The sequence below is a fragment of the Somniosus microcephalus genome, chromosome 6 (genome assembly GCF_052327205.1).
Source record: "Somniosus microcephalus isolate GS21.2 chromosome 6, FLI_Smic_1.0, whole genome shotgun sequence".
Lineage (NCBI taxonomy): Eukaryota > Metazoa > Chordata > Chondrichthyes > Squaliformes > Somniosidae > Somniosus > Somniosus microcephalus.
Window position 1 is genome coordinate 200516022 of NC_140992.1, and position 10992 is coordinate 200527013.

Genomic DNA, 10992 nt, shown 5'->3' on the forward strand with positions numbered 1-10992 from the left:
AAAAATCAATAAAGAAAAGTACAGAAAGGTACAAATGATGACGGACAGTAGCTCCGAAGGCCAGAAGAGCGATAGCGACTCCGAAAACAAGAGACTAAGCTGTCTCAAATTACATAATGTAATTGCCAAAGAAGATTACCAGACCATTTGGGTTACCCTCACGATAGCAGGGTCCCCAGTTAAAATGGAGCTAGATACAGGATCAGCTCTGACCGTCATAAATCGACGGGATTACGAGCGGCTATTTCCGCATGTACCTTTAAAAGACACATCCATTATCTTGAAAACATATACGGGGCAGAAAGTATACCCCAAAGGAAAAATAAGGGTGCCTGTTGTATACAACGGCAAGGAAATACAAAAGTTGTATTTATACGTTCTACAAGATGGTGGTCCACCGCTGTTGGGACGTGAATGGATCAGGAAAATACGTTTAGACTGGCACTCCATTCAGGCACTGACGGTGACCAGTAAGGAAAAAAACAATGATGACATCATACCTGAACGATTAAAAGACATCTTGGCCAACGCCAAAGAAGTGTTTCAAGAGAAACTAGGAACCTTGAAAGGCATCACCGCCTCAATAAAAGTGGAAGATGCGGCAATTCCGAAGTTTTTTAAGGCAAGACCGGTGCCGTACGCAATTCGTCCAGCAGTCGAGGCAGAGCTGGAGAATTTGGAAAAGGCAGGCGTATTATCCAAAATAGATTGGAGCGAGTGGGCAACGCCCATCGTCCCAGTCATGAAGAAAGCGTTGAATAATGATAAATCTGAAGAACAGAGAAAAATTCGCATCTGTGGAGACTTCAAGGTGACTGTCCTTCACACGGTACAGTATCCTCTTCCGAGGATAGAAGATATTTTCGCCTCACTATCCGGAGGGAAACGTTTCACCAAAATTGACTTGGCACAGGCATAGCTACAGATGGAGGTTGAAGAGGCCTCTAAAAGGTATCTCACGATAAATACACACAAAGGTCTGTACCAGTACAATCGACTGGTTTTCGGAGTAGCATCCGCTCCAGCTATCTGGCAAAGAGCTATGGAGCAAGTCCTCCAAGGGATTCCGGGGACTCAATGCTACCTAGACGACATCCTTGTAACAGGAGAAAACGACAACGAGCACCTTGCCAATTTGGAGCAGGTGCTCACTAGGCTGAGAGAACGGGGCCTACGAGCAAATCGCCCCAAGTGCGAATTTTTCCAGAATCAAATATCATATTGTGGCCACATAATTAATAAGGAAGGGTTGCATGAGTCACCTGAAAAAATTGAAGCGGTCATAAAAGCCCCAGCACCTGAAAATGTTTCACAATTAAGGTCGTTCCTGGGATTAATAAATTACTATCATGAATTTTTACCGAACTTATCAACTCTTCTGCACCCTCTTAATGAACTGCTACAAACAGGAGTAATTTGGAAATGGAGCGAAGACTGTAAACGTGCCTTCCATAAATGCAAAGACTTAATCACGTCCAAAGAAGTATTGGCTCATTACAACCCATCACTGCCAATCAGACTGGTGTGCGATGCATCCCCTTACGGCGTAGGAGCAGTATTATCGCATAAATTCCCTGATGGCTCGGAACGGCTGATAGCTTTTGCGTCACGCTCATTGAACTCAGCTGAGCGTAACTATGCCCAAATCGACAGGGAAGCACTCAGCCTGGTATGGGGAGTGAAGAAATTCAACCATTACCTACACGGACAAAAATTTACTTTTTTGACTGACCATCAACCCCTCATCTCCATATTCAACCCTAAAAAGGGTGTTCCCATTATGACAGCGCAAAGGCTACAGAGGTGGTCCCTTTTTCTAGGGGCACACCAATATAACATAGAATACAAAGGATCAAAACAGCATGGGAATGCTGATGGTTTATCGCGCCTACTGTTGCCAACGGTAGAAGAAGCACCTACCGTAGACCCAGTGGATATTTTCCACTCTACCATAGTCGAATGTCTACCAGTAACAAATTCTGCCATTGAAAGGGAAACTAGAAATGACCCGACTCTCTCACGAGTCTACGATTTAACAGTGAAGGGATGGCCAGCACATGGCGAACCACTGTTGCCAGCATTCTCGCAAAGAAGAGAACAGCTGTCAGTGTGCCGAGAAACCTTGATGTGTGGATCCAGAGTGGTGATTCCACCCAAACTCCAGGATAAAGTTCTAAAGGAGCTTCACGAGGGGCATCTGGGTGGAGTGAAAATGAAGAACCTAGCCAGGGCGTTTGTCTGGTGGCCAGGTATCGATGGAGACATCGAAGAAATGACCAAGAGCTGCCTAGGATGTCAGAAGGTCCAAAACGCTCCACCACAAGCCCCTCTTCATCTATGGGAGTGGCCCTCATCTCCCTGGCAAAGGGTACACATCGACTTTGCTGGTCCATTTATGGACTCGATGTTCTTAATCGCGGTTGATGCACACTCCAAGTGGCCGGAGGTAATAAAGATGTCCTCCACCACCACGGAAAAAACCATCACAGTATTAAGGACCATATTTGCCAGGAATGGGCTGCCTGAACAGATCTGTTCTGATAATGGACCGCAATTTGTGTCCGAAGAATTCAGGAAGTTCTTAAAAAAACAATGGGGTTAAGCACTACACGTCCGCCCCATACCATCCCGCCACCAATGAATTGGCTGAAAGGTTTGTCCAGACCTTCAAGAAGGCCATAAAGGCCATGGGTAATGAAGATATAAAACTTCAGCACAAGGTGGATAACTTCTTGTTTGCATACAGGAATACAACACATATGGTTACAAACCAAATTCCCGCCATGATGTTCTTCAATAGAAGCCTAAGATGCCGGCTGGATTTGATTAAGCCAAACATCAGAAGGGACGTGGAGAACCGGCAATTTCAAGGCATGAATGAAAGGCCAACTAGAACCTTCCAGATAGGTCAACAAGTTTTGGCCCGGGACTACCGTACCGAGAAATGGCAGCCTGGAACTATCTGCACACGACTAGGACCGCTGATGTATACCGTGGACATCGGAGAAAGCATAATAAGGCGCCATGCTGACCAAATCATAGAGTCATCCGAAAAGGGACAACCTACACCACAACTCTATACGCCTAATGATGAAGTAGAGATACCCATATCTACCTCCGATCCGGTGATACTGGAACCCAATGAACCCGACACTGGCATTCAAGCCGAATCAGCCTTGCCAAAAGAACCTACTACACCACCAGAAACTACTACACCACCGAGGCGTTATCCGGACCGAGTCAGGAAGCCTCCAGAGAGACTGACTTATAATTAATTAACTGCAGCAATGTGTAGATTATTTTTCTTGTAACATGTAATTAATGATTGCTTAAAATATTATGTACTGATTGGCTAAAAGGGGAGGAATTGTAGTGTATGTGCCTTTAAGAGCCCCCCTGTGTACTGTAATGCCGGTAATGACCACTCGGGCTATATAAGCCTGTATATTGTGTTGTATCAGTTAGTTCCCCTCCAGACTTTGTTCAGTAAACACCTGTGAAACCAACTCCTGTCTTCAGTGTCTCTATTAACACACGGATACAACAGCCTTGATTTAACATCGCATCTGAAAGACGGCACCGCCGACAGTGCAGCTCTCCTTCAGTACTGCACTGGAATGTCAGCCTAGATTTTGTTCTTTCAAATGGGACTTGAACCCACAACCTTCTGACTCAGAGGCAAGAGTGCTACCAACTAAGTTAGGGCTGACACCGGGACAGGAGAGGAACATTACACCATATAATGCACAGTGTATTATTCTGCTGCTTAGCTAGAGCTCTGTGTAATAATGTGGCCTGTCCCTTTTTTGTCCGCAAGGTTGAAACAGCGTGACCAAGTACATCCTGAGGTCTATTAGAGGCTGAACACTGGCTTGCTTTCTCTTTCTGTGTACTTTCTTATGCTATTCTAGGATCAAACACTGGGACCTAATATATTTCCTTCCTCACGCCGTGTTTAAGTAACCTTTTCAATTCTCTGCACCTTACACCATTCCCCATCTGAAATAAAAGCCAGACAACTATTGCATGTACTACCTAGGCACTGGCGGTGCCTCCAGGTCATCTTAAACATGGGCGATTCTATTTACATCATGAAAGTTCTGACAAATAGCATTTATTTTGATTCTCCCCATGCCAGTCTGAATGGTCAATTCATCTCCCCGAATCCCACTGCGTCACATTAACTCCTCAGAGAGTGCGGCCGCTGCACGTGCCCCAAGGGCCTCTGCTGATGCTGCTCTTGTTATAGCTGTAAGACGCATTGACTTTCCCTTTCTCCAACTAATCGCACAAGGTGCCTCCTCCAGGTAATCTGGCTAAAATGGAGAGCACAATGTTTTCCAATGACTAACCCAAGTAATTTGTTATCACTCAGAATCTGGTATTTTCACGTGCCTCCAACAACAACCTATTTTTGTATTGCGCCTTTAATGTGATAAAACATCTCGAGGCGCTTCACAGGAACGCAATCAGACAAAAAAAATGACACCGAGCCAAAGAAGGAGACATTAGGACAGGTGACCGAAAGCTTGGTCAAAGAGGTAGGGTTTTAAGAGAGAGAGGTTAAGGGAGGGACTTCCAGAGCTTAAGGCCTAGACAGCTGAAGGCATGGCCGCCAATGGTGGGGCGAAGGAAGTCGGGGATGCACAAGAGGCTAGAATTGGAGGAATGCAGAGATCTCGGAGGGTTGTAGGGCCGGAGGAGGTTACAGAGATCGGGAGGAGCGAAGCCATGGAGGAATTTGAACACAAGGATGAGAATTTTTAATTTGAGGTGTTGGTGCACCAGGAGCCAATGTAGGTCAGCGAGCAGAGGGGTGATGAGTGAATGGGATTTGGTGTGAGTTAGGACAGGTGAGATCAAGTTTATGGAGGGTGGAAGACAGGAAGCTGGCCAGGAGAGCGTTAGAGTCGAGTCTGGAGGTAACAAAAGCATGGACGAGGGTTTCAGCCACAGATGCTGCAGGACTCCTTGGGCAAAGTAATGGTGCTTGGCCGGCAAATCGAGCTTCGTGCAGTAAATGTAGGAATTCGTGGGAGGTCACACCACGGCAAGTCACTTTCCTACCAATAACCTGCCAATTTAATTTGTGTAAAGTTTCGAAACAGTTACTCAGTTCTGCAGAAGTGGATTGGTATCAACCACACCAGGTAGTGAGGTCAGGCGTCCCAAGTTGCTAGACCGTGAGGGTCGGTTTCATGGGCCCAATTACACCAAACTTACCAACTGGAAACCAGAGGCCACTGCCTCTAAGGTGGTTATTGAGGCCTATTCTGGTGACTCCCGGCTCCACTGTCACATCAAAGTCTAATGTATTCAGCTCTACGATTTTATCCATCTTTGTGAGGTCGAAGCACACGCCTCCCTGATGAGAAAACAAACAGCACTCATAAGAACCGAGAAAGGAATGGCCAGATTAACTCCATTAACCTTCAGTGAACCATCCCCTTGAGCCTGGTGTCACCACTGCATTCTGAACTATGTGATGCCAAGAATGGTTTACATTGAGTACCATTCTATATTAATAAAATGTAGGCATAACATGAGAAGCCTCTAGGCCCTGCTTACACTGGAGAAATTAATTGATGGTACATCCAGAAACAATGCCCAAACCTGGTCGACAATCTCCCTCTGCCTGCACATGATGGTTATAAACTGAAATGGCTTTTGGAGAGGCTCAATCCAGTTCCTAAAGGACGTTGTTAGGTTGAGTTGACCAGTTGCGTTTTTACAACAATCTTAGCTTCATGGTCACTACTGATACCAGCTTTTAATTTCCAGATTTTTAAAACTGAATTCTAATTCTCAACCTGGGATTAGAGCTCATAGATTATTAGTCCAGGCCTCTGGAATACTAATACAAAAGCAAAATACTATGGATGCTGGAAATCTGAAATATAAACAGAAAATGCTGGAAATACTCAGCAGATTAGGCAGCCTCTGTGGGGAGAGAAACACAGCATTTGTTCTGACGATACCGCCTTCCACACCAGTGCGCCCGATTAGCCTTCCTTTTTCCTCAACCGAGGATTCCCCTCCACCGTGGTTGACAGGGCTCTCAACTGTGTCCATCCCATTTCCTGCACACTTGCCCTCACCCCTTCGCCTCCTTCCCAGAACTACGATAGGGTTCCCTTTGCTCTCACCTTCCACCCCACCAGCCTCCACATTCAACGGATCATCCTCCGCCATTTCTGCCACCTTCCCGTGCAAGCGCCGGAGATGCAACACCTGCCCCTTTACATCCTCCCTTCCCACCATCCAGGGCCCCAAACACTCCATCCAAGTGAAACAGCGATTTACTTGCACTTTTTTCAATTTAATATTCTGTATTTTCTGCTCACGATGCAGTTTCCTCTACATTGGGGAGACCAAATACAGATTGGATGGTCACATTGCTGAATACCTCCGTTCAGTGTTCAGTCTGTAAGTGTGACCTTGAGCTTCCGGTTGCCTGTCACTTTAATTGTCTGCTCCACTCTCACTCTGACCTCTGTGTCCTCGGCCTCTTACACTGTTCCAATGAAGCTCACCGGAAGCTTGAGCCAACAGCACCTCTAGTCCCATCTTGTTTCTTAACTTGTCCCATTACCATCTTCTTTTGCCTTGCACCATCATTCCTTTTGCCATTTAATCACTCCTGCCTTCCACCCTATCACAGACCTTCCTTTTTTTTTCTTCCCTTCCCCCCTTCCCCTGCCCCTGCACTTGCTTAAAAATCTGTTACATCTGTAACATTTTCCAGTTCTGACGAAAGGTCATCGCCTTGAAACGTTAACTCTGTTTCTTTTTCCACAGATGCTGCCTGACCAGCTGAGTATTTCCAGCATTTTCTGTTTATACCTCTGGATTACTAATTCAGTAACATAACCACAACACTTCTACAGCGCTCGCTACAAGTGAGTTATACCACTCTTTGACAATGTCATATTCTACTACTACTTATAAAGTATTCTGTTTATGTGACGTATCTGTTTGTATTTCATTTTATTTTCTCAAAAAATTGAAATAAACTGACTGTTCTGGAGAGGAGTTTTGTGCTGGCACCATTGGGGGGGGGGGGGGGGGGGGGGGGTTCTTGTACAAAATGGAGTTCTATAATGCAAGTACTATAACACCCAGAATGACTGGTGAAGTCATCATTACAAAGTGCATGAAGTCACCAGGAAGTCCTGGAAGCTCTTACAGTGAAGGAGTGTGTGTGGGAGTGCAATGTGTGTATCATTCCATTGTATTTTCATTCAGTGAAGTCCACATGAAGGACAGGATGTATTTTATTCAGTAATTTATAGAGACGTAACAAGGAAAGTGAGAGAATTATCTTACTCGTTGAAGATAATTGAGTTTGTGTGAAGGGCAGAAGGGATCAGTTTAGACAATAATTTACAGAGAGGGGGAAAAGCAAGACTGAGTGAGTTGCTATGGTTACTGGTGCTGAGGGCAGGCAACAGAGCTGATTGTTTTGCTTTCAACTCCCAGTGCCTCTTGGGAAAGAAGTTGTTAACTTGACTGTATGGAGCAAAGAGATTTGGGTGTCCATGTACACAAATCACTAAAAGCGAGTGCACAGGTACACAAAGCAATCAAAAGGCTAATGGAATGTTGGCCTTTATCTCAAGGAGGCCGGAATACAAAAGTGAGCCAGTGATGCTACAGTTGTACAGAGCTTTTGGTCAGACCCCATCTGGAGTACGGTCTTCAGTTTTGGGCACCGAACCTTAGGAAATATATACTGGCCTTGGAGTAGGTACAGCTCAGATTCACCAGAATGATACTAGGCCGTCAAGGGTTAAATTATGAAGGCAGGTTGCGTAGACTTGAGTTTAGAAGGTTGAGGTGGTGTGATCTAATCGAGGTGTGGCAGGGGAATTCAAAACAAGGGGCCACAATCTTAAAATTAGAGCTAGGACATTCAGGAGTGAAACTAGGAAGCATTTTTCCACACAAAGGGTAGTGGAATTCTGGAACTCTCTCCCCAAAAGGCTGTGTATGTCGGGCCAATTGAAGCTTTCAAGACAGAGATCGATAAACTTTTGTTAGGTAAGGGTATCATGGGATAAGAGGCAAAGGTAGGTAAATAGAGTTGAGTTACAGAACAACCATGATCTAATTGAATGGTAGAACAGGCTTTAAGGGCTGAATGGCCTACTCCTGTTGCTTTGTTCATACACATGAAATAATTTTTAACCATACAATGTTAACCGACAAGCAGGTTATGTGAAATATTTTATTGGCCTGTCTCATACAGACAATAACCATTTCTGGGACCAAATGTAAGAGATTTGAGGCCAGGTCTAGAATGATTAAAAAGGGGTATGTTCAGGTTATAAAAATGAAGAAAGAAAATATATTCCCTTATATATAAATAAAAGGATACATCTGTCTGTCTGTCTGTCCTTCGGTGTGTGTCTGTCCGGCTATACACTCGAAAGTTATAGAGCGTACCTACACGTGCGTTACATCAAAAGAAAGCTTACGATTCCAGAACGGTTGTAAGCGTATTTACGTTTCGGCCAGACAAAAATTGCGCCCGCGGTATCCAAAAAACGTTCAAAATTCCGCTCATTAGCATCTCATTATCCACTCATTAGCAATAGAGTGACGTCGAGGTCGACCAATCGTACGGCGGGTTCCTGGCGCGTGCGGGCGGGCCCTCCTACAGTCGAGTGACGGGACGATTGACCAATCCTACGCTTCGGTGACCTGACGGTCCACCATGTGTGGGCGGGCCTTATCGTTCTGAACCGAGGTGAGTCGCCGCCATCTTGATTCCAAACTTTTCATTTCTTTTTCCCGCTTTCTGCGTGTTTCTTTTCAAATCTACATTTACAGCAAAAAAAAAGTTGCTTTTAAAAGACAAATTGTTTATAAAAAAAGTTAATTAATTTGTAAATCTTTTGTCTAACCTCTATAATTTTCCTACCTTTCACCGTTTTTCCAGGCCTCAAAGCCTGGGCATCTGTTGACCAGCCACGCCCGAGCTAGGCGCCTCCCGTCGCGATCGACAAAAGGCCAGCAATCGCCGCCATCTTTGTGAAGGCTGGAGGGGGCGGGCCTGAGCCGAGCGTCGCCACCGCCGCCATCTTAGTAAAGGCAGGCGGGGCGGGAGTCAGCGTTCGCGTCATCTTCCGCCCGGAGCGCGACTTGAGTCCGGCCGGGCCTCACGCGGTAGGTTGTGCGGCGGCGTCTCTCTGGTCTTGAAGCCGGCTCGGGAAGGCGGGGCTCCGGAGAGCGGGAGGGCGGGGCTCCGGAGAGCGGGGTTCCGGAGAGCGGGAGGCCGGTGCTCGGGAGGGCGGGGCTCGGGCTGAGCCATGTCAGTGCGTGGGGCGGCACGGAGCTCCACGGAGCCATCGGGTCTGCTAGCTCCCCCCCCCTCCCTTTCTCCCCCCACACCCCCCCTCCCCTTCCTCCCCTCCCCCGTCTCCCCCCCTCCCCTCTCCCCCCCACACCCCACTCCCTCCCCACACCCCCTCCCCTCCCCATTCCCCCCTCCCCCTCCCACCCCTCCCCTCCCTCCCGCTCCCCTCCCCCTCCCCCCCACCCTGACCCCCTCCCCCCTTCCCCCCAGTCGCTCTCTCTCTTCCCCCCCAGTCGCTCTCTCTCTTCCCCCCCAGTCGCTCTCTCTCTTCCCCCCAGTCGCTCTCTCTCTTCCCCCAGTCGCGCTCTCTCTTCCCCCCAGTCGCGCTCTCTCTTCCCCCAGTCGCTCTCTCTTCCCCCCAGTCGCTCTCTCTCTTCCCCCCAGTCGCTCTCTCTCTTCCCCCAGTCGCTCTCTCTCTTCCCCCCCAGTCGCACTCTCTCTTCCCCCCCAGTCGCTCTCTCTCTTCCCCCCAGTCGCTCTCTCTTCCCCCCAGTCGCTCTCTCTCTTCCCCCCAGTCGCTCTCTCTCTTCCCCCCAGTCGCTCTCTCTCTTCCCCCCAGTCGCTCTCTCTCTTCCCCCCCAGTCGCTCTCTCTCTTCCCCCCAGTTGCGCTCTCTCTTCCCCCCCAGTCGCTCTCTCTCTTCCCCCCAGTCGCTCTCTCTCTTCCCCCAGTCGCTCTCTCTCTTCCCCCCAGTCGCTCTCTCTCTTCCCCCCAGTCGCTCTCTCTCTTCCCCCCAGTCGCACTCTCTCTTCCCCCAAGTCGCTCTCTCTCTCTTCCCCCCAGTCGCTCTCTCTCTTCCCCCCAGTCGCTCTCTCTCTCTTCCCCCCCAGTCGCTCGCTCTCTCTCTCTTCCCCCCCAGTCGCTCGCTCTCTCTCTCTCCCCCCCCAGTCGCTCGCTCTCTCTCTCTCCCCCCCAGTCGCTCGCTCTCTCTCTCTCTCTCACTCCCCCCCAGTCGCTCTCTCTCTCTCTTCCAACAACAACATTCCCTCAAAAATCCCCTCGGCACCGCCAGGCACTTCAGCTAGTATAAGATAAATAGAAGAAAAAAATAAAAGCTAAAAACTGGGAAATAGAAGGCAGTGAGAATAGGGTGAAAGACTAGCAGGGATGTTTAAAACTATTTTTGAAGTGTATCTATCAACGGATACTTCTTTCTGTCTGTCTGTCCTCACGTGTGCGTCTGTCCGGCTATGCGCTCGAAAGTTATAGGGCGTACCTACGCGTGCGTTACGTCGAAAGAAAGCTTACCGTTCCGAAACGGTCGTAAGCGTATTTATGTTTCGGCCAGACAAAAATCGCGCCCGCGGTATCCGAAAAACGTTCAACATTCCGCTCATTAGCGATAGAGTGACCTCGAGGTCGACCAATCGTACGCCGGGTTGCTGGCGCGTGCGGCCGGGCCCTCCTACGGTCGAGTGACGGGACGATTGACCAATCCTACGCTTTGGTGACCTGACGTTCGACCAATCGGTGCGTGTGTGGTCGGGCCTTATCGTTCTGAACCGAGGTGAGTCGCCGCCATCTTGATTCCAAACTTTTCCTTTCTTTTTCCCCGCTTTCTGCGTCTTTCAAAAAAAACGTTGCTTTTAAAACACATATTGTTTTTTTAAAAAGTTAATTACTTTCTAAATCTTT

General features: G+C 47.9%; 1 protein-coding gene across 1 annotated transcript in view; it reads right to left on the reverse strand.

Annotated features, from left to right (window-relative positions):
- The window catches only part of ldhd (lactate dehydrogenase D), a 60555-nt gene that overhangs the window by 29443 nt on the left and 20120 nt on the right, over positions 1-10992 (reverse strand). Inside the window, exon 4 of the mRNA XM_085991193.1 lies at positions 5224-5365. Within this exon, the coding sequence (XP_085847319.1) occupies positions 5224-5365 (142 nt within the window). The remainder of the gene's footprint in view (positions 1-5223; positions 5366-10992) is intronic.